The 24,924-nt window shown below is 31.8% G+C and overlaps 1 protein-coding gene across 1 annotated transcript; it reads left to right on the top strand.

Moving 5' to 3' along the window:
* Positions 1-1,191: 1,191 nt before the first annotated feature.
* LOC126750162 (thyroid receptor-interacting protein 6) lies at positions 1,192-24,922 on the top strand. The gene is made up of 11 exons (XM_050459682.1): positions 1,192-1,332; positions 1,493-1,648; positions 4,758-5,056; positions 5,113-5,294; positions 5,355-5,554; positions 9,750-9,870; positions 9,946-10,091; positions 10,149-10,292; positions 10,353-10,531; positions 18,077-18,197; positions 24,185-24,922. The coding sequence occupies exons 2-11, from the start codon at positions 1,514-1,516 to the stop codon at positions 24,314-24,316; spliced, it is 1,659 nt and encodes a 552-aa protein (XP_050315639.1). The 5' UTR covers positions 1,192-1,332; positions 1,493-1,513; the 3' UTR covers positions 24,317-24,922.
* Positions 24,923-24,924: the final 2 nt, after the last annotated feature.

Here is a 24,924-nt window from a genome sequence, read left to right as displayed (position 1 = left end):
TCTTCTGTATGAGTTGTGTAGATATATTTTTCTGTATTTTGAATTAAGCGGCTAATCCCGACCCTTTTCTTGTTAAAGATCCTTTCTGAGATATTTATTTATTTAACCAACTGCTTACAATTTAATGACAATTTTCAAGCTAAGCATCTCAGATTCGATGTTGTAATTGGTTTAGGAACTAAAATGAGTCCAATAAAGTTTCGGAAAATCTTTTTATTGTCCATTGATAATTGCGCATTTTTTAAGACCAAAGGATAATAGAAGAGAAGTCAATCAACTTTTGTTTTAATTATATTTAACAATATTTTTAGTATTTTCTGTAGGTATGAGTGTAAAAACGGAAAATCAAATATCTGGTGGCATAAAAGAGTTTTTTAGAGACATATAAAAAATCGTTGCACTAATTTTAGATTAAACTTTCATCTTTATATTGTTTTTTCTGAATTAATATCTTTGAAAAGTTCTTTCTCAGGTAAGTCATTTTAATAACGAGGAACTATTTTTTTGTATAAAAAAATTATTAATATAGGCAATATAGATAGATTTCATATTTATTAAATCTTGATGAAATAAATCATCTTTTTCATTAATTTTTGACCTTTAATCTAGAAATATTGCACTATTAATCCTAGGAACAAAAGCATTTTCTTTAATTTGTAACGTTATGACATATTTGTGCATCCAAGTACGGCTGGATGAATATATGAATTATTAAAATGTTGTGTTTTTAGCGATACTGTGTTTGCTTTGTTATTAAAATATTACTGGGAAGTATATAGATTTATTTTTTTTTTGAAAAGTAGTGGAGTGTTACCGTCATTTAAAGGTTTAGACATTTTAAAAGTAACTTATTTTTGAGGTAAGTGGTGTGAGGTGAGTTTTCAAAATTTGCTTTTGACTTAAATTAAATTTAATTTTTACCTAGTCGTATACTTATAAAAGCTAGATAAAAGAAGTTTTGTGTTTCGATGCCCCTTTTCCTGATAATATATACTTTGATATAATATAATACACCTACATTATATCTTTATAACATCTTTAGTATGCAGGTTTAAAAAATTATTTTCTACAAATTATTACAATATGCACCTAGATACATGTGCGCCAGATCGGTTATATGAAGATAACTAAAACTAATTACTTTTATACATCAAACAGAAGAGTGTCGATAAAATCCAAATAAGGCAAAGGTTAAAATATATCCAAAAAGTATCCTTTGTTGTTCAATATGTAAATAGATATTAAATATTTTATCGAATTATATTTTAGTTAATTAATAATTATTCGGTAGATAAGTCACTGCACGTCGGTTGGTGTGGCTCCTTAAGTTTGGTATATTTAGAATTGTTAATATTTGAGTCTGGAAATTATTAAGTTATCCTTTGTCAATGCAAATATTATGTTTATTTTAAAATTTTACTGATTAAAATATTTTTTTGTGGTTTATTTATTGCTATCGTGTTAGAGCCTTATACCTATACTTTCTTTACAGGGTTTTATCAAATAATTTAAAATGAACGAGCTTGACAGAAAACTCGCGGAACTGGCTTTTATCAATAAACAGGATTTGCCGCCTAACCCTCATTTACCTGGAAAAAAAGTCGGACCAGCAGTTCCACCGAAGCCGAAAAAACCACAACAACCTTTAGTAAGTATTTACCGTCATTATTGATACATTCCGGTATTAGTCATTGAATAATATTATCAGTCATCAGTAAGATATGAAGCATTTAATGAGATTTTAAATTATTAATAACAAAGGATTTATTAGTTATTGAGAAATTTGGGCGTATTTTTTTATTATGCTCATGTTCGTTAAGTATTTTTTTTTGTATAGTAATAATAATAATAATAAAATGTCTTTATTCAGCAAACGTTTTTTACAATTTACTTACAATAATGCCTACTTAATTTATTTACAATAATGCCTATTTGCTTAAAAAGGCGAAGATTAGCTACAAGCTAGTCTTAAACTCTTAACTTTCATTTAAAAAAAAACTTAATTAATAAAAAAGAACAATATTATATGTAAAAGAAAGGGTAAACAGAGCAGTTGAATGGTGCGGCATAGTAAGGGTATTATGTCTAATATTTCGACCATGTACTCGATTTCTAGGTAAAAGTTTTTCATACAGATTTTACAGGGGCTTCGGGTATTATATAAACGGTATAGAAATGTGGACAATAAAAACTTAAATAAATACAATATTTTGAGCCATTTTAAATTATAAAGGCCTTGAGAGACATGATCAAACCGTCTTAAATTAAAAATATATCGGTGACAGGTGTTTTGAACACGTTGTAAATGGTACTGTGCCTGTTGATCTAAACAGGCAAAATAAACTATCAAACAATATTGGATAATGGTTAAAAGCTTCAGTAAGTTTTTTCCTAGTCTTATAATTTAAAATTAATTTGTTAGCATGAAGCATACGCGTTCTCAAATAACACCTTTTTAGCAAGCATTTGTATGTTTCATTGTTTATTATTGTTTTTGGTATATTTGTTTGAAATTAAAATATAAAAAAAATAAATAAATATCATTTACTTTGGTTATGATATAAGAATTAACAAAAAAGTCGTATTATATATATTTTTTTAATTTTACATAAATATCAATAATCTTAGGTATTAATTTTATTTTATTTAGGATTGCATTGCTAAAAATCTATCTAATAAGGTATACATTTTTTATGTAATATTAAAAAAGAAAATTATTTTGTTACTTTTCAAACCAATATACGCAGCTGCAAAAAAATTAGGGGTTCTAAAAAAGTAAAAACTCACGCAACGAGCGCCCCCTACCGAAAACACGAAAACTGTATACGATATTTTATTTTTCTTTTTAAAAGACTCGTATGTTTTAAATTTCATGTCAATTGGCTGAGGACCTATGAGAAAAAAACGATAAATCAAATAATATTTTGACACCCTGTATTTCATTTACTATTAAAGTTAGGATAAGGCAAGTTGACCTAAATCACATTATTTTGACGTAAGGAATCTACTGTTGTTCTATGTCCCATCACTTTCGGGACACCCTGTATAGAATTTGGTTTGGACACCGGATTGTCATTGTCTAAATATTAGGATATTAATTTCATTTTAATTAGTGGAAAGACCTGACGGCCGGTATTAGATGGGCTATGAGAGATCATTGTCAAAAGTGTTTTATAACATATTTTATTAACATTCGTTTCTTTTATACAATATTTGTCTAACATAATGTGGGACGTATACAGGGTGTCTTCGGAAACGGAGAAATGGATTGTACGAAAACGGAAAAGTACACAATTAAACTATTTTGCTAGTTTTGGTCGGGTATACCGGAAATATTTAATTTGTATAGAATACTTGAAACTCCCTATATTGTATTAGATTTTTAGATCATACGTGAAAATCTAAAATCTATAAATGTTTGATATACAGATTGTGTTATCGTGAGCTACGTATTACCCAAAATAATGGCAACACCGCTTGGTTGCGGCTTGCAGGCGGCGGAATTTTTCGTTTTTATTTTTTGAACCGGGAGTCAGCAGCACATAACACATAAGAATAATAGCACATAACACATTCTTATGTGTTATGTGCTAATCCCGGCCGGGACGGTGCTCTGTCGCAGACACTCGTACACGCGCGACGTTGCAAAATTTCGCCTCTATGCGGTTTCCTATAAGTAACGAACGAAAACACGATCTGTATATGTATGATGACCTACATCTAAGTTTTCGGGTTTATATGGGTGTATGGTTTTTTGAGATATAAGTCCATAAGTTCACATAAGGCTCCCAACCAACACACGGTAGTTGAATAAATGCTTAGTTTGGATTTACACCAGGTATACATTTTTGGTTGAACTTCAACTATAAATATCGGATAAAATGTCCGCGTGTTATATGTTGAGAAATTTAATATCATGTTTGTTATTCACGTTTAACAAGGTTTATTACATATTAATAATATACAATTATTATTTCATAAAAGTTAAACGTTTAAGTATGGTATAATATATATTATTTAAAGAAGTTTACAAAATGCGTTTAAGGGAATGAGCTTCTAAACCAATATACTTACCACCAACAATACATTGAATATCTAGTTATAGAAAACCAGTACAAAACCTTTAACCTTAAACTTTAACCAGGAACCCTACTACAAACTTTACAGGGTGATTCTCGAACAAAAACTAAGAATTTTTTTTTTAATATGAATGTATGTTCTAAACGTCTTACTTTCGGATCTACAGGGTGTTAAAACTTTTAAAAACAGTTTTTTTAAATAACTTTACTACGAATGTAGATATTTTCTTTTTAAAATTTACAGATGTATTTTATGCATTAGGAGGCATTTCATACATAATTCTATAGTTTAATAAATATCGCTTGACGATATACGGTTAATAAATATACCAAAACCAAAAATTTACTAAAAAATCGTTGAATAAATATATATTTAACCATAATAATATATGATGTGTTACTTGGGCTATCTATTTCGATTAATAGTAGTTTTCTGCAAGATAGATATTACATTTACAAGATAACGTTTACATCGTTCAATGCAAAAATCTTCACAGTTTATTAGGAGTCACTTTGTTGTTGTGCTTAGAGATAACTGACTATTTTGGATTTGCATGTAGTTACCTATCCTGTTATAAAGATATAATTAAATTTTTGGTAGCTACACCTACCGTTTCAGTGTTTCTAAATTTAAAAATCTTTTAATGTATATTTAAATGTTTTTTTCTTAATTTTCAGGTTCCTCAATCGTACCCTCTAAAACAACCCGTCGAACCAAGCTACTCCTCCCGAATCCAAACAAATCAATTTTATTCTAATTTACCGCCTCAGGGCGGTCAACTTTATTCTAATGCACCGACTCTTCCTGCTTCGGCAAAATATGGGGATCATAATATACAAGACAACAATTATGCTAATTTGCCCAGAGGAAGTAATGGAGAGCCGTTCTCTCGAAGCGCTTCTGCAATGAGTAACAACTCGTTGCCGAGGAGCAGTAATGCTAGCTATGGAAGTGGATACGCTACGAAAAATACCAGGTTAGTTGAACTAAATTTGTTATACTAAATTTTTTAATGGAATATTTTGTTTTTAGCAATTTTGGCAGTACCCCAAAACCCTATCAACCAAGTAATCAAGAAGTAACTTATAGTAATATCCGGATGAACCCGCAGAGGAGCAATGGAGGACTTATTTATAGCAATTTGGCGCAGCCGCAAAGAGAGACTGCTGTATATAGCAATATCCCTCAAGGTGGAAGCACTTATCCAAACGGAGGTACCTTATATAATTTTATAAAATTTAATTTTAACATTGACTTAATATTTTATGGCTTAGAAGAATTACCTCCTCCCCCGCCACCTTTGGATATAACAGGTGGCATGGCAGATTATGCACCATGCACCGTAAACACAAATTTGCCTCCACCGCCTGATGATTTGTTGCCTCCTCCTTCACCTGTTAGCTCTAGTTATAGCGAACTGAGAAGAGCTACTCAGCCGGGTCAGGACTTTCATAATTATAGCATGGGTTCTCAGGTATGGATTTTCTATCTACAATCACGTAAACGAATTCGTTGACCAAAACGGAAAAATTACGTATTAAAACGACATTTGCACAAGATTTTTGAAACTTTAGTACTTATGCATTTGCTAATATTTTGTTGGTACTCCGTGATACAGTCTGTAGTCTTCGGCTTTATATTATTTATTTTTCTGGTTAGACTGGTGAAATTGTATTCCATGCGTCAATATATTTACTTTAAATTATTTTTTGCTTCATATAGGGATGTTATTACGTAATAACGTTCAAATCTTGTGACTGAGTAGGTATTTTAATACAATTTTGTACGTACATACGAATTTTGTAGGTTACGAAAACATAATATCTTCATCGGGTTTGACAGTAGCTTTAAAAAATTTAAATTTTAATTCTTTATTAAGTTTCCTCTGATTGATTTTTTTCCCATTAAATTTTCTCCACATTGAGTTTTCGTTTCTGACTAGACAGATGTGTGGCTATATATGCAACTTATATGCAATATAAAAAATATATAATAGCTGCCAATGCTCAAATACCTGACAATTTTTTTTTTTAATTTATTTATTAATATTTCTAATAAGCAATTTGAACTAAGGTTCACTAAATACAGACTACTGAATCTAAATTTTTTTAGTTATAATCTGGAGGTTTCCAATTATGTGTTTTCTTAAATATATCTTCTAGTACTGTTCTTGCAATCGACGTGTCTTTTATTGCATTTGTGTTTTCGTGTCGCACTCCTGCGTACTTTGGAAGAAGAGTACGGCAGTACTTTATTTAAAATTCAAAACTTTTTTATTTGTCCTTAAAATACAGGGTATATAGTTACAACACCATAATAATAAGAAAATTAGTCTTTCGCAACAAGTAGATAGAAAGATGGAGGACTTTTTTGTATGGGGTTACATCAAATAGTTCGGCGTCAAAATATTGAAGAATTAAAATGGCGCATAAGATAGTATAGCAAGAAATTTATCGCCAGTGACGGTTTGGACTCTATACAACATTATTATGATTTTGTTGAGTTAATGGTGATCACTTCGAACATTTTCTGTAGATATGTATTTTTTAGATTAAATACGTATTTACTGTTTTTTAATTTTTTGCACCATTTTAATAAATGCTGTTTAGCACCATATCCATCAAGAATTTGAAGTAAAATTTAAAAATAAAAAAACATTTCGTGGGTTACCAGTTAAAAAATTAGATTTGGTGCTTTTCAATTTCTCCTTCTCCCAATCCTACCCTTTTTAAAACAAAAATGATACATTTTTGTATTAAAAAATTTGGTAAAAAAAAAACATCCACGGCTTCGAGCTTTTTTAAAAATTATACAGGGTTGTCGACAAAATTGCAATATTCCATTCTTCCGAAATACCCTGTATATACATAAAGACTTATTGGTCTTGCTTTCCTATATATCTAGCTTATCTAATATTATTGGAATTATTCTTAAACATCCTTATCCAGTTTTGGTGTTATAATCTATTTTCAATAAAACAGTTTACATCCATAAATAATCGAATCATATAAAAGCAAAATCCGACAAATCCACTTTTAGAAAATTTTGGGAAATGAGAAAAAACGATAAGGGGAAGTTAAAAGCTCAATATCTTTTTAAGTTTCTTTATATACATAGAGCAAGTCATCAAGGATCTAATTTTGCACAATTCAACCTGGAAAAACATCTTAGTGTAAAGTTATTTGAAATAATTTTTTTTTTGTCGGATTTTAAAACCGACCATAGTGGATTTGTCGTATTTTGTAAAAAAAAAACTTTTGTTTTTGAAATACTTATTTTATTACGGAAAAATTTAACAAACATAGATACTTATACCGACATTATTTAAAAAATAGTTTAAACTAACAAATCACTTAAATAAGGCATGTTTTCACACAAATTCTCTTCATTTTCTGGATTTTCTATGTTCTCCAGATTTTCCAATTCGTATTTTTCAAGAATATTCTTATAGTATTCCAATTCATTCAGTTCTTTCCATTTATCTACATAATGTTTGGTGAGGAGTGTTTGGACATCCTTTAGCTTTTTAGGATTTGTCTGTATACCCTTTTGAACTAATACTGGTTTTATGTCGGTTGGTGGCTTGCCCTTTTTTAAGACTGATTTGAAAACACCCAGATCTAATTTATAGGACTGCTCTCCTGTATGAATCGTAACCTGTCCAGAACGAGTGCGATTCAATATGTACCTCTTGCATGCATTAAATGAGAAGTGCCATTGTCCAGTAGGTTTCACTATTTCCTTACAAGCTTTCTTCCAATTGTGCACTTCTAAGTCAGATCCAAATCGATAAACTTTACCATGATCAGCAAAAATATTTAAGTACTGCTCTACGGAGGCTATGACTTCTTCTTTTTTTATATATTTTTTTAATTCGAGCGAACACACGATCTGCAGGGAGAAAAGAATGCCCAACAACTGGAAAGATAATTTCTAATTTTGAGACTGACTGAGGAGCCTTCTGACTAAGCCACATGGTACACATTGTAATTAAAGTAGAGTTTTTATTCTGACCTGCACATCCGTCAGCAACAAGTCTTACTTTATTTTTATTCCTAAGGTCTAGTTGACAAAGTTTGTAAAATACAGCACTTGTTATTTCATTTGATCCCTTATGGTATTCGTCTTCAGTTCAAGCATAAATTGACACATTATTTTTAGTGAGGGGTGAGTGAACTGCCAGTAACAATGGTAAAATTGTAAGCTGGCGGCTATAATAAACTGATTGGTCAGGAATCTTTGGTAGGACCTGATTCTTCTGGCAATCAAATGATATTGTAATTAGTTCAGGTTTTTCTTCTTTTAAATGGTCAAAGAAAGCCTTGGCGCGTAATTTATCTACATGTCTTTCCGTCATTAGTTTATTTTTTTATTTTCGTCTTTCTCATTTTTTACTCTTTCTGTTAATTGGAGACACATGGAACACACATCAGTGCGGGGTGAACCAAAGCCAATGTTGTAATTGGTATTAAATATCATTGCAAAATAACTTTTTTTAAGAAGGAGGGTTGGTATTTCGTTCATTTTTTGACAGTATAGTCTCCACATCTTTGAAATACTAAGTGTTGAGGGTAAATATTTGCGGTTAGTTCTGTTTCGGCAATAATGAGACTCGATTACCTTAAAACTTTCAATGAATTTCATTACTGACTCTTTTTTCGCACTATATTTTCCAGAAATTCTGTCGCCCCTTGTTTCCGACGCCATTTTCCCGGATTCTTTAAACCTCTTTAAAACCCCATTAATCAGATCTTTACCAACTGCCAAAATTTTAGTAAATGCATTCCTGCTAACTGGAACCAGTTTTAAAGTATTAGCCTTGGGAATATTATAAACAACTTAAAAACTTCTTTTAGACGCGCCCTTTTCATTTTGGGTCCTTTTGCGTTTAATATCTCTAATCAGGCAGTGCTTTAAAATTAGGTTGTCTTGCTCAATTTTAGTTTTGTGAAGATAAAAAGTTTTATGAAAATTTGAAACATCGTATATTGACAATAAACTGCAACGATACGATTTTGTCGCGTGTTTACATTTTGGATACTCCGGCAAACTTTTATTCTTGTATCTAGAATATTGAATATTATGCAAAACACTGTCAATAAATTTAAAAAAAACCTACCTCTCATTTTGCTCTCGTTTTCTCTTCCAAGTTTCTGGTTTAGCCACTCTTTTCCTTGCTAAGAGAGGCGTCGTAGGTTTTATTGACTCTGTCAATTCCATTTCATAGAGTTTTAGGCACTTAAAACTTATTATTTAATAAAAAAAGTGGCAATAATTAAATAAAAGTACCAAATACTACTGTTCGAGTCCGCGAACAACGTTATACTAACAAGCATCGTAAAAAATTCGCGCGTAAAATTATTATTGTTATGTGGACGCTGGGAGCGCCGTGATTGGTCGAAATGGATTTGTCGGTTTTTGTTACGGCGCATTGGATTTGACATTAGGATTTGGCGGATTTTGAGACTATAGCCAATATTCTACTTTAAATTTCAACGTATTTTGACGGTTTTTGATACCACAAACCTATTTAAATCTGCAGATTTTTATTATGTAAACAGTTCAAAACAATAATCTCGTTTTTGACCAAAAGTGGATTTGTCGGGTTTTGCTTCTATAGGATTCAATTATTAACTTTATATTTAACATTCTCTGTTGCATAATTTTAGGCTTCTTCCACATACGAGTCAATTTATGAACCCATTAATCCCAGACCGCCCAGTCAGATATCTTCAAGATCGAATTATTCCTTATACGCTCCTTATAGTGGTTCTAGTAGCACACTAACGGGTATGTATTTTTAAAATATTTTTTTTAATCAAAACATAATCCTATTTACAAACAATATATAAAATATATTTACAGGTCCAAGTCAATCGGTCAGTAGAATAGGCCATAATAAAGAACAAGAAATTGACAGTTTGACGGACATGTTAGTTCAAGGCATGGGGAATGCTCCATCAGAAATTGAAGAGGATGTTTATGGTGTATGTGTGAAATGCGCGGAAAAGGTTCGTTTTAACTTAACCATTAGCTTATTACAGACAAATATTGTACATACATTTTAGATTGTAGGTGAAAATAGTGGATGCACAGCTATGGATCAGCTTTACCACATTAAATGTTTCACCTGTCATCATTGTGCAATCAATTTACAAGGCAAGCCATTCTACGCGTTAGATGGACATCCATATTGCGAAGAAGACTATTTGGTAAGCAATAATGTGAAGGCGATTTTGAACTTTTATCGATATTTGATTGATATTTTGTAGAATACTTTAGAGAAATGTTGCGTTTGCCAAAAACCTATCTTGGACCGGATCTTAAGAGCCACCGGCAAACCTTATCATCCCGGCTGTTTTTGTTGCGTTGTTTGCGGAAAAAGTTTAGACGGAATTCCGTTTACTGTGGATGCTACCAATAGGGTGCACTGTATTGAAGATTTTCACAAGTAAGTTTTAACATAGACTTATTTTTAGCAATACAGCCCAACAGAATTACCATTTATAGAGAGAAAAATTACAATGTTGTAATAATTCTTAAGATAGATAAATATACAGATATACAGATCGTGTTATCGTGAGCTACGTATTACCCAAAATAATGGCAACACCGCTTGGTTGCGGCTTGCAGGCGGCGGAATTTTTCGTTTTTATTTTTTGAACCGGGAGTCAGCAGACCTCACTTTGCTGTGCTACTGCACGTTGCATTAATAATTTTTGAGCGTTATTTTCGTGTTTTTTTCACTATGGCTGTTTATACTAGTACTGGCAACCGAAATCGATTTTTCGGTTAACCGATTAACCGGTTTTCGGTTAACCGAAACCGAAAATCGGATATTCGATTAATCGGTTTTCGGTTAACCACGGTTTTGGTTAATTAAAACCGAATATAAAGCAAATCGGTTTTCAAGTAAATCAAATACTGAATAATCAATTTTCGGTTAACCGACGTTTTTGAACTTTTGACCAAAACCAAAAGGCAAACCGATTAGGTGGTTAATGGATTGTTGGTTGACTATGACCGTGATTTTAAAGGTAAACCAACAAAATCAAAAAGAAAAAACGGCTTTGTTAAGTCGAATTTTGGTTAGCAGTGAGCAGTTTGGGTTGCAGGATTCTAGAATATTTATTGGAAATTGACTTTGGACAACTTAAATAAAACTCCATAAATTGATTAAATTAATATATATATTTTTTACTTATTTGCGTTGAGCAGAGAAACAGAGGGAAGTCGAAGTCGCGTTGGGGAATTACCAAACAAATTATATTATACAGAACTCCGTATTTGGGTTTTATTTCATAACTGGGATGTGTATCAACAGATGTCGCTAACGATAAAATACTATGCTATAAATATTGGGGGTGGGATTTTGATTTTAATTTTTTTGAGGAAAGAACATATTACACAACAAAACACCAAGGTAAAAATAAATACGTCACAGTTCCCGAAAGTAGTTTTTTTATTTAATTAAAGACTTATAAAGAAAATATTATCCTCTTAACTGAAGTTATTCTAGTTCAGCATGTGTAAAACACATATCATTCATAGTAAAATCCGTTGTCAAATTGATAGCAATCAAAAACCGATTAATCTATAATATCTTTTCCGAATAATTAACTATACATTTTTATTTTTAGGCTGATGAGGTTTTTTTTGGTTTTTCGATTTTAAAAACCGTTTCGGTTTTTCGGTTTTGAAAAACTGTTTTTTGGTTTCGAATAACCGTTCTCGGTTTGTAAAAACCGTATTTGTTTTTTCGGTTTTAAAACGAAGTTTTCTAATAAACGGTTTTAACCGGTTTCGATTTTGGCCGGTTTTTGCCAGCCCTAGTTTATACCCCTTCCGAAAGAGTTCCACTAATTAAATGGTTTATGGAGGCAATTCGGCAGTACAATGTAGAGATTTGTTTTCAATGACATTTGAGAATAGACCGATTCCTTGTGCAAAAACGGTTTTAAATGTGGTTACAAATTTTGAGACATCTTTTTGTCTTCAAGATTGTAAGAAATGCCACACAAAACGTCAAGAACCACCTGTTGAAGTGGTCCAGGATATAGAACGGCGGGAATAAATGGTTTGCAGTACCTTAGAACTTGATTCGACACGGCCCACTAGAAGTGATGGAGAGGAACTGGGAATGAGCAATAAAACTGTTGCTCGTATCTGGAAAAAATATGGGTACAAATGTTTCAAGTATTCAAAAACTCAGGAAATATTTCCTGAAGACCAGTGGCGAAGAATGGAATTTTGTGAAACCATGATGGAAAAGGCAAATGAAAACGAATATTTTTTAAAAAATATTTTGTTTTCTGATGAATCTTCTTTTCCATTACATGGCAAACACAATCCTTCCATTTTTCGTTATTGGTCTCAGGAAAACGAGCACAGAAGTTTTCAGTTTCGTACCCAGTATCCTCAGAAATTGAATGTCTGGGCAGGTATTTTGGGCGACAATGTTATAGGGCCATTTTTTATTGATGGCACTTTAAACGCCCAAAAGTACCTTGAGTTGCTGCAAAACCAAGTTCTTCTTGCCATTCAAATCCTACCTGATGTAGACCTGGGATCGGCTTATTTTCAGCAAGATGGCTGTACTGCTCATAACGCGGCTAGGGTAAAAGAATTTTTAACAAATACTTTTCCTAACCGCCTTATTAGTGGGACTGGCGATATTAAATGGCCTCCTAGATCTCCAGATTTGTCTCCAAATGACTTTTATCTGTGGGGTTACCTTAAGCAGACCATTTACAAGCATGAATTTAGTAGGCCAACAAATTTAGAGGAGTTGCGAACTAAAATTGTCGAAGGTGCCAATTCCATTTTACCTGAAACTCTTTTGGAGGTGCGAAATAGCTTTTAATCAGAACTAGAATTGAAACAGAAAATGTAATTAGATAATCTCAAATATTCTCTTACAATTAGTGAACACACAAATAAATCTCAAGATTGAGAGATTTTATTAGCGTTAATAAACATTACATACGACGGTGAATATAGGACTGTAGACTATAGAACGGTGAATACAGTTCAGAACAGCCAATATCTCCACACAGAAGATTCTGTGAAGAATCGAGTTAAAAGGTATAAAATACTCTGCACAGGATTAAAACCATCACTTTAAAAGATAGATACTTAAGAAACTTTCGTTGAATTCTATAGAATATTTATGAATTGCATAGTGGAGGCTCCAAATAACACAAGCATATTCAAGTTTAGAATGTACAAAACAAAAAAGTAAAGTTTTTATTGGTTCTGTGTTGTGGAAACCCCGGAAATTGCTTATCGCAAATGCCCTACTCCAAAGATCAGAGACGAACGCCTAAGTCCGGAATAGATTGACACTGATTTAGACTTTTTCAGATAATCTATTAAAATTCAATAGATTCAATTTTTGTGCAAAAGTAAGTAACTTGCATTACGAGATATTAAGATTTAATTTAATATCAGTTCACAAAACAACGCACTCCAAATCCCTTCGAAAAAAATAAATCTATAGTCCAGTAAAACTTTGGTTCATCAGCAAATAAGATTTTTTCCGGCAAGGTTATTTTATAGCAATTAAACCATACATAAATAGCAGAAAGAACAAAGGCCCTCAGATTAGAGCCCTCGGGCACCTCTAAAGATGCAATATACTTATGCGGATAAAAGTTCTAGTAAAAAACATATTGAAATCTGATGAAAAACCTTAGCTTCGAAGTTTTTTTTAAGAGAAGACTATGATCCAAATGATCAAGTAAATTTCTTCTACACGGCTTGTCCAAGCGCTTCCGCGATATATTGAGCGTCAAATTTGTAACTGTCGATCTTCCTTTTACAAATCCATGTTGATATGTTAATAAGTCTTTTAAGATAACTGGTTCAATACGTAAGTACAGAATTTTTATCAGTACCTTAGCAAAGTTACATAAAATGGAAATTGGTCTAAAGTTTTCAATACATAGATTCACGGTTCCCACCCTTAAAATGAGAGCATACGCGTATCTTTAACGGAACAGTAATTTTTTTTATTAACAAACAAAGATTATACCAAGTTACATAAAATGGAAATTGGTCTAAAGTTTTCAATACATAGATTCACGGTTCCCATCCTTAAAATGAGAGCATACGCGTATCTTTAACGGAACAGTAATTTTTTTTATTAACAAACAAAGATTAAATATTAGTCTTAATATGTTTAATGATGGTATGTTTACAGTTTTTCACGAGAAACCATGGAATACCCTCCGAGTCTTCCTAAATTTATTTTTAAGGAACTGTATTGCGATTAAGATTTCTTTGTCTGTATATGAATCAGTATTTAAAAAATATATCGATTCTGTCTCAGGTGACATTAAACTGAGTAAACGAATTCGGCAAAAGCATATATTTTGCACCTCATAACGCATATTTCATGGGATATTTGATCTTCTGTTTTATTGTTAATGAAATTCCTGAAGCGGCTGGAATCTGTGAAAATATTGGATTCTACATTTCAAGCATATGCATGATATGCCTCTTTTAATTGCCCTTTTATTACAGTCCTAATATTGCGAAATCCAACTCAATGTTGCTGATTGTTAATTTTTTATGCTTAGCTTAACTTAGCTTTAAATGTTATATTTTCAATGATATTAGCATTATACCAGCATGGATGTTGCTGTTTTTATATTATGCATAGTGGAACGTGTTTATTAAATGTTTCTCGCAATTTATCGTTAAAGGTCTATACAGCTAAGTTTACGTCACAGATATCTGAATATGTCATCGTAAAGATGAGGAAAATTAGCCTTTTTAAAATTATATGATTTTTGATGAATACGCTTTCTAAAAGGCATATTTTTGTTAAACAGATTTATACCAATTGATAAGGCAGGGTCATAATTAGCAAATCATCTTGGCTAACATTCGTACAACCCAACTCAACACAGCAAGTCTAATAGCCTATTAGTCTGATTCAATACGCTATTGTATTGCTTTAAATAAAAAAAATAAACATGTATTAACAGAGATGCATTTTCTATCGCGCTGATTCTGTTTACTTAAATAAGCACATTAAAATTACCAATTACTAGAAGGTTGTCAGCTATACCTATTAATTACAATTATTGTAATAGTATATCAAAAAACTCCTCATTAGGTTTTTGTGGAGGCACATACAATGCAATTACAAACAGTGGCTAAGAAATTAGGCATTTACAGAGAATAAAATCTTTATAACGAAAAATGTTATAAATATGAGTAGTGTCTATAGTCAAGGACACAATTGATTTTGTGCGGCTAGCAGCCTTCACGAAATGAATTGACGTCCTTAAATCTTTGATTTTTGGGGCGAATCTTGTATTCAGCTGTAAATAATTCAGAAGAGTTAATCTCCCCAGTTAACCATGTTTCCGTTAACGCTACAATATCGTACTCATATTCGCTTATTGAAGAAAATAATGCGTCGATTTTGAAGTTTATGCCGCGCACATTTGGGTAATAGCATAATGGAGTGCTATTCTCCAACATATTGGGCTGTTTTAGTTTTTCGAATGAAAGTTATATCTGATACTTGTGGTTTTTGTTTGAGGTACTATCGTCATTTCCTTCAATAAAAGTTGTTCCAATGGACTAGCTGCCGGGATTATCTCACTGGCGAATAGTAAAATTTTAGAAGCAGTTTCATCTGGTGGTAGATTAGAACTTACCGTTACTATTGCTTTAGATGGTGTAGGGGTTTGTGGGACAAACTATTGCAGGTCTTCCAAGTACTTTTTTACAGCCCTTTCCAACAATCCTATTTTAACTTAACAGTGTCCCTGTTTTTGGGCGGGGCTCTTATAAAATAAGAGCTTTATTGTGCTCTTTAGGTAGATCTTCTGAGATTACATAATTAGTGTTTTTAGGCCTGTAGTTTTCGTATTACCACAAATATAACAACGAAAGAGATTCTAATTATAAAAAACAATGATCAAAAAACCAAAAGAATATGTAAACATTGAAAAAAGTATTTGTTTTTATATTGTAAGAGTTTTAATGTTTTGTGGCATAAAGAAATTTCGATCTTGAAATTTATGGTTTATATTAAATAACAATTGATTCAATTTTCACTTTTATAGTAGCAAAAATGCGTTCTGTTTTTCAGATTTTTCTGACCAAGTATTTTACCATGTTTTTTTTATTGGGTTGATCGGAAAACTTCTTGGACTAGCTTTGAGATGCTTGGAAGCATCTTTGTCTTGATCTTGGCTTAGAACGTATATCATAAAGGAAAAACGTCCACCTCAATCTTTACATATAGTGTATATTTGGAATTGACTCTTTTGTCACAAGGCCTATTACACATTAAATGTTAAGTCTCAAATAATTTAAATTTTATCTCTTCACTAAAACTTTCCAATTATTTGCATCCATTGCTTATGTTCATGAACAATTTTAAATGATTAAGGGCCTGATATTTAAAGGTATATAAGATTATTGAGTTCAATAAAAATACAGTCGCATCGGATTATTTATTAAAATATTACATAAAAACTTAAAACACAAAATTAAGTCATTAATTTAATTAAGGAAAAGATTTCATAGCTTTTGGTTGAACATGTAGACATAACAAATACACTATTGAAATTTTACCACATAAGCAAGCCAATAATTTAAAATATTAAAGAAAACTAAAAGGCCTCTATTTTGAATGACTTATCGTCTTTGTTATCATTTGCAAGGGAATTGTCAGCAAAGAGACAGCAAAGACAAGATTTTATTTCTTTGTAGGCATTTCTGGAAAACGCATTTTTCACTAGAGGAACACCCAAATCTTCTCTTTCAGACCAATAGTCTCTTTCACTTGGTAAGGCATGATAGCCAGAAAAAATCAAAAACCCGATAAAAATTTTGAGGTCCTCCGAAGTTACAAAAAAATCATGTTTATTTTTCTGTTGGGCGTATCACATGGTCTCTGTTTGAAGAAGATTATAAAGATCGTCATCAAAAAACTTCTCAAATATTTGTAGTGGTGTTAATTCCTGTAATTCTTCTATTTCGTGGAAAGCTTCGGCACAACCTTCTTCTTCAATACTTTCATACATGGGTTCTTCCTTAGTCCATTTTGGTGTCCAGGATTTAGTGCTGCATGCAACCTTTTTCCTTTTTATGAAATTTGAGAGCGGTAGATCATCTTCCGATTCCCAGTCATTTTGTTCTTCTACCTGTATCTCCACAACCCCTGGGACGTCCTGGACATCAACCGCTCCTAAGTCACCATCGTCGATATCGTCTACGTCCGTCAATTCATCCACCTCGGGAGGTAATAGCGCAATATCAGCATCTATTTGGCTAGAATAGAGATATTCCACCGCATCGTCTAAGTTCTTGAAATTATGTCTATTCATTTTTTGACAGTCTAAAAATAATAAAAAAAATATGTAATAACCCAGTGTCCTCATTTCAGGACACAGAAATTTAGGTTAGGTTTTCGGCTAAAGAAATTCAACTAGAAATATAATATTTTTACAATATTTCTACTTCTCTTTGGTTGTAAAACACACTAAAGAAAGTATCTTACCCCTACTACTCAAGGAAATATGACCTATGGGCCTATAGCAGGTCTTTCTAGTCAAAATCTTTAAGAAACAACGTGATTTTCGCCGGACAAGTAAATACAAACACTAGTAAATACCACCTGCAGAATATTGCGTAGGCATTGCTCTAATGCGTTAGACAGCCGTCGGCAAACGTCAACCTACTCGGGCGTCACCAATTCTCATCCCCACCAATTTCTGGCGTCATCAAATGATGACGCTGGGCGCTAATGGGTTAAGGCAAATGTAGTCTGATTGGCGCTATTTGTTAATATAACTAGTATTAAGTTCAGTCTTGATCCATTCTGACAAGTATAAAACACTTAATATACTTGGGTCAGGATCGAAACTACAACCGAATCAATTATAATTATAATTACAAATAAACTAATAATTTTTTTTTAAAATATGAATCAACTTGCGGTATCAAAATATCATGTTATTTTTTTTAATAGGATTTTTGCACCGAGATGTTGGGTTTGCAAGCAACCTATTATGCCTGAACCAGGAGAAGAGGAAACCGTTAGAGTGGTGGCTTTAGATCATAGTTTCCACATTCAGTGCTATAAGTGTGAGGTAAGTTTTGTTTTTAATAATTTTTCTGTGGGGCGCATGTTGTTTAGTAAAAGCAAAATTTAAAAAGATAGTTTCACACTGCTTGAGAATATTATTGTATTGTAATAGCTAATATAAAATACCCGCCAAAATTATAAAAATCCAAAGAAAAATAACTTGCCTGCAACTGTTTAAATCGGAATGGACCTCTAATAGTTTATATTTATTCACTATTGTTGTTAATAATAAGGTTTTTAAATTTCATAAAAATATTTTGTTCAATGAACTGACTTTTTAAATGCTTTGTTTTTCTTTCATAAACAAATTAAATTTGAAATAATATAAAACCAATATTTCCTTTATTCGGGATAATAACTTCGCTTATCCGGAAAAAGTCATAACTCAAAAAAGACGCAATTTGTTTAGAAACAGCTAAAAAATATTTGTTAGAGTATAATTAAGTTGACGAAGACAAAGAAAACACACAATTACCGTCTCACAACTTCTAATAAATCGCTACACTGTTTTGCTCTTGATAGAGCATCATCAGGCTTTTAAAGTGAACGTTGTGAAATGACTTTTTACCATGATCTTTTAATGTGTTATCTCTAGCTAGAGCAAAACAAGTGTAATTATTAATTATACAGTGCCGGCCAAAAGTGGAGAAACTTTTAATATTTTTATTTTTTTCTGATTAAAACTAATTCGAAGTAATTGTAAATAATGTTTATGGTTATATCTAGTAGTGACGAAAATAATTAGAAAAAAAAATTGAAAACAAATAATTTATTACAAAATATGCAAACAAAATTTATTTTTAAAGGACAAAAATGGAGAAACTTTTTATTTTTATGACATAATTATGTTATAATACAAAATGTAGATAAAAAGCACACTAATACTTTGTGGCATAACCGTTATTCTTCACAACTTCACTACACCGTCTTGGCATAGATTCAAGAAAATTGTGTATAATATCTCCGGAAATTTCACTCCATGCTTCTTTTAGGACTTGGAATAATTCGTCTTTATTTCGGAACTTATTCGGATTGTTTTGTCGAACTTTTTTGTCTAGGTGCTCCCACAAGTTCTCGATGGGATTTAAATCTGGACTTTGAGCTGGCCACTTCAGAACTTGAATTTGTTGAGAGGTTAGGAAATTTTTAACAATTTTAGAAGTGTGCTTGAGGTCGTTATCATGCTGGAATTTCCAAATCAACGGTTTGTCAATCAACAAATTATCCTTGGCATAGGGAAGCATATTATTCCTTAAGATGTTTAGATAATAATGGCTATTCATGATACCATCTATTCTCACCAGTGGACCAACGCCATGCCCGGAATAACATCCCCACACCAACACATTACCGCCTCCATGTTTGATTGTGGAATGTACTTTGGGTTGAATTTTTCATTCTCGGGACGTCTAACCAATCTCATACCATCTGACCCAAATAAATTGAACTTACTTTCATTTGACCATAAAACGTTTTTCCATTGATTATAGGTCCAATGTAAGTTTTTCGTTGAAATGAAAGGTTTTTTTACCGGCTTTTAAGTTGGCGTCACATAAACGTCTTCGAATAGATCGAACTGAAAGGGAAATGCCTTTTTTATATCTTCGGCGGAGAAAAATTGATTTCTTATAGAACATCGTCGAATTAGCTTGTCAGTTGCAGATGTTGTTTTTTTAAGTCTACCTGGCTTAGAGATGCTGGCAGTAGTGCCTCTAGTTTGCCACAATTTGATTTGTTTACAAATGTCACAAAAATGTTGAATAGATTATTAAATTAGAAAATAAATTAAGAGTTTCTCTACTTTTGGCCGGCACTGTATGTTTTGAGACCGTGACTTTGTGTTTCTTTGTTTTCGTCATTTTTTTATGTTGGTCTCTGCGAAGAGTAGATGAGATTTTTGTATATAATTTTGTTGTTAGTTTTTAATGGTCACTGCTGTAATTTAAAAATGAAAACTACGGAATATGGACATGTGAATATTTATAATTGTGTAGATAACAAAAGCAAAAAAGTTATGACTTGAGATTTATCAGATAAAAATATAACGAATAAATAAAAATAAAAGTATGAACTTATTTTATTTGGTATTTAATTAGAAGTAAATTTTTTTATGGAATAAAAAAATATTCGAAAACATACCAGACATATTAAATAGTAATTTTACAAAGACTAAATGGTAGATTGAGCATAAAATGTGTATTAAATAATATCAATTTTTTCTTCTTTTTTCTGATATCAAAAAAAAAAGAAAGTAGGAACTCCTATATTTTTATAAGCTTTTTTTTAAATTATGGCTTCATTTTTTTTTCCTTTAATTCATTATTAATACACTATTCAAATGGTCTTAAGGAAATCTTCCAGGGAATTCGTTTGTTATTTAAGAGCTTACAATTTTTCGAAATTAAACGTTTAAACAACGATTATACTTCAAATGTCGGAGCTTAATTGAGAATCGTCATTGATTTAAAACAAAATACAGTGAACGGCAAAAATATGGAACAAATTCAATAAAAAATAAACGAGGGCGTTTTCTGAAAAACGCTTGCACACGTCGATTAATATTTTTGGTTTCGCATAAAAATAGAAAAGTGAAATCCGTTTTTTCTAGTTTTAGTAGAATAAGTTTTAGAGGCTTTTAAATTCATAAAAACAGCAATTTTCAAAACCGCGTATCTTAAAAGCAGTTGAATAAAAGTATGGCATGAGACATCAAAATGTTTATAATTTTGTGTAGAATCCAAAAAATGTAATCACATACAGGGTGTTCCATTTAAAATAAGAAAGTTGATATGGACCACGGCTACATGAGACACCCTGTACACAAAATTTGGATTATAGAATACAGAATTCAGGCACTTTTTTGTGAAATGGTCCTGGAAGTCTGAATTAATGGCCTGTTAGTTACCATATAACTAATTAGTTTTAGCACTTGATGTTTAACTACAGTGACATGCGTCGAGCGACCTACTGCTTGAAGTCACCCCACTATTCAAATGTCATTCCCAAAAAAATAATTAGCGGAGTAAAAACCGGCTCGAATTCTCTCGTTTTTTTTTTTCATGGTATAACCAGATAAGTTCTATACTAAATTATTGGGAATATTACTGGGCATCTGAAACCGAGTTCTACGACATCGCTAGGGTCTCCCGATTTTTTATAAATTGAAAAAACTTCAAGAACCGCGATAATTTAGAAACTCAAATTAAGAAACTCAACTTTTTGACACATAACTCGCTCTACCTCAAAAACCGCTCCAGCTACTAAAATGATTTTTTTTTAATTTTTAAACGCATTTCTTTGCGCACATATTGCAATAGAAAAAATTGAGGTAGTGTTTTTTTTTGTTATTCAAAAAATTTAAAAAATGTGCTGGTCACCGTTTATGGAGATACTTTTTTCAGCAATCGAAAAACTTTTTTATTTAAGGGAATTTTACCATATAGTCTACGAAGAAAATGTAGCAGACACATTAAAAAAGTTTTTAAAAGAAACTGCAACCATTTATCTCTAATAGATTTTGATTTATCGATTTTTGAATTCGGAGCTCAAATCGCAAGTGATCGCGCGCCAACTGAAAAGGGATTTATTCCACTCACCGCGGGTTGTAGGCACAGACAATTTCTTCTTTTTACTAACTGTACTTTATTGTACTGTACTTAATTTAACTGCACTTTTTACTACTGTAACAGTCTGTTCAGTTTACTGTAGTACGTTTCTGTCTGACGTGCCGGTTAGTGATTTCGATGTAATAGGATTTTAATTAGGATTTGGATTAAATAAAAGGCAGAAAATAGGGTTGACAAGGGAAACAAATTCTAAGAAAATGAAAAAAAAAATAGTCGGAGTGGCGTTCTGAGGATAAATCGAAATGAGGGTAGTTCCTATGAACGGTTTGCTCCCATGCACTTGCTGCATGTACTTTTCTCCATAAATAAAAGGCACTCGTTACATTAGTTTTTTACTTTCCAAAATTTAGTACATTTCCGATTCCGAATCAGATATTCCATTCAAAATTCATTTTATTGCTGCACGATTTGCATTTGCATTGGCAGCAACATTTCAAGCCATGTGTTACACAAACACATCGGATGGTGCAGCCTCTGTCGGAACAGCAAATTGATAGAGCACTTCGAAGATTTTCCAGTACAGGTTCTTTCGTGGTTAATATAGGAGTCCAATTGTTGTCCACATTGTTCCAACCATAATCGCCAGGATCTTCAGAAGCGGGCTCGGACAAATGGCTAGTGTACCAAATTTTCATTTGGTAAATGCACCTGAAATATACGATTTTATGAAATAGATGGGATGTTGTAATTAATAAATTTTTACCTACCTTTTTAAATGCTGCTTAAATGCCTCATCAGTTGGAGGAAGCTCCGCAGCTGTTTTGTTAGTCGTAGTTGACTAACAAAAAATGAAATTTAAGTTTAATCCTACCATCCAAAATCTCCTTTTTTATTTCCAATAATTTTTTCCCGCAAGTGTCCTTTCTTTTTTTCTGCTGCCTGAAGTATTGTCTCCAAGCCGGTTTTGGTAGGATTCTGAACTACCAAACTATCGCCTTGGTCTACAGATTTGCCACAAAAAATACATTTCACATCCATCTCTTCAATGTTTAGAACCACTCATTCACTATATTATACTAACTAAAACACAACTACTCACTATATACTATATGCGCACATTAATTGTCTTTGATTCTTATTTTTAATATTATTTTCGTAAAACAACGCAAGAAGTCATAAAAACAACTAACATGAAAGGGCTAGCGTCTTTTAAAAACTAAAAAAGCACATTTATATTTTTTCGACTCGCCACTAATCTCAACGAAACGGAGTGCGCAGGATTGCCGGGATGCCGCGCAGGTTTATTTGTATACTAGACGCATTTAAAAATATTGTGCATGCCAATTTTTCGAATTTCAAATTTTGGGGTATCAACTGTTCAAATAAATAGGTATTTCAAATTAAAAATTTCAATATAATAAATACCTAGTAAAGCGTACTTGCAGTGCGCGAGGTTAGTAGAAAGTTGCCGCGGGATAACCTCGAAAGTGTTGAAAAATCGATAACTCAAGATCTATTAGAGATAAATGGTTGCAGTTTTTTTTTTTTTACTTTTTTAATGTGTCTGCTATATTTTCTTCGCAGACTGTATGGTAAAATTCCTTCAAATAAAAAAGTTTTTCGATTACTGAAAAAAGTCTCTCAATAAACGGTGACCAGCACATTTTTAAAATTTTTTTATAAACAAAAAAAACACTACTTATTCAGTTTTTTCTATTGCAATATGTGCGCAAAGAGATGCGTTTCAAAATTTTAAAAAAAATATTTTAGTAGGTAGAGCGGTTTTTGAGATAGAGCGAGTTATGTGTCAAAAAGTTGAGTTTCAAAATTACCGCGATTTTTGAGGTTTTTTTAAATATGAAAAAAATTGGGTCACCCTAGCGATGTCGTAAAACTCGATTTCAGATGCCAATAAACATGCCTAATAAGATAGTATAGTTTTGATCTGGTTATACCTTCAAAAAAAAAAATCGATAAATAAGCGTCTTTCGACCGCGTTTTTACTGCACTAATAGTTTATTTGGTATCATTGTAACATTCATTCTTGCAACAAGGAAATAGTCAAAAGTGCTTATACCTTGTTGTTTTTGAAGATATTAGTCTCCAATTATGGCCACTAGTGTATGTTAACAAAATCAAATTTAAATACTCTACAAATTAAGTCTGCAGATATGCAAATGTTTTTTAGTCAAATGGCCGTGTTATCGAGATAAATTGGTCTCCAGTTTAATTATATATTTGTGATTTAAACTTTTTTGAGCTGCAGAACCTCACTGTGAATATAATATTCATTTTGAAAAAGTATTACTTGGTGTACCACTTTGTACAACTAAAAGCAGCAATATTTAAATTGTAAAGCCAAGGCAAAAAATTTGTTTGATTTTGAATATAATATACAATATTAAATAATTATTTTTTTTATTAGGACTGCGGATTGGTTCTATCTTCCGAAGCGGAAGGGAGGGGTTGCTATCCCCTTGACGGACATGTTTTATGTAAAAGTTGCAACGCCAAGAGAGTCCAGGCTCTCACTAGCCACATGACCACCGAACTTTAGGAGAATGTACCAAATTTTTTTCGCGATTAGTAAGATTTAAACCAAAAGATGGTCAGTAACATAAGAATTTTTTCAAATAGTAATTTGAAGTTGTTAAAAACTGGATAAACCTGTAACATTCCTTTTTTTTGATATGAATGCTTAGGGTAAGGTTTTATTTTTATCTTAGAAAATGTATTAGGATATTAAAATTAGATAGATCCAACGAAATATTAAAAAATACGTTATATTATATTTTTATTAATTCTTAACCTGATAAAATATTAGTTAAATTAGCATGTTTTTTCCATTGAAATATTTAAGATATTTTATGCTTATTATATTTTAATGCTTTGTATTATTATGTATTATAAGTAATAGGGTGCATCAAAACCGCTTAATAAAAGTACCTAACCGTTTAGTGAACCATCAAATTAAACAAATAAATATTCATTAACATAATAAATTAAAACGAAAACTAATTCAGCTAATTAATTATAGGCGGTTTTGGTACACTCTGTAAAATGTAAATCAAGCTTTTGCGCTTATAAATTAGAAACTTCTGGTCAGATTTAATGTATTGTGATCATGTTATTGACGTGCCAATAAAAGCTGTATGGGATTAAAGA

The sequence above is a fragment of the Anthonomus grandis genome, chromosome 2 (assembly GCF_022605725.1).
Source record: "Anthonomus grandis grandis chromosome 2, icAntGran1.3, whole genome shotgun sequence".
Taxonomy (NCBI): domain Eukaryota; kingdom Metazoa; phylum Arthropoda; class Insecta; order Coleoptera; family Curculionidae; genus Anthonomus; species Anthonomus grandis.
The sequence above is the reverse complement of the archived record's forward strand: the minus strand, read 5'-3'. Positions and strand labels throughout refer to the sequence as shown.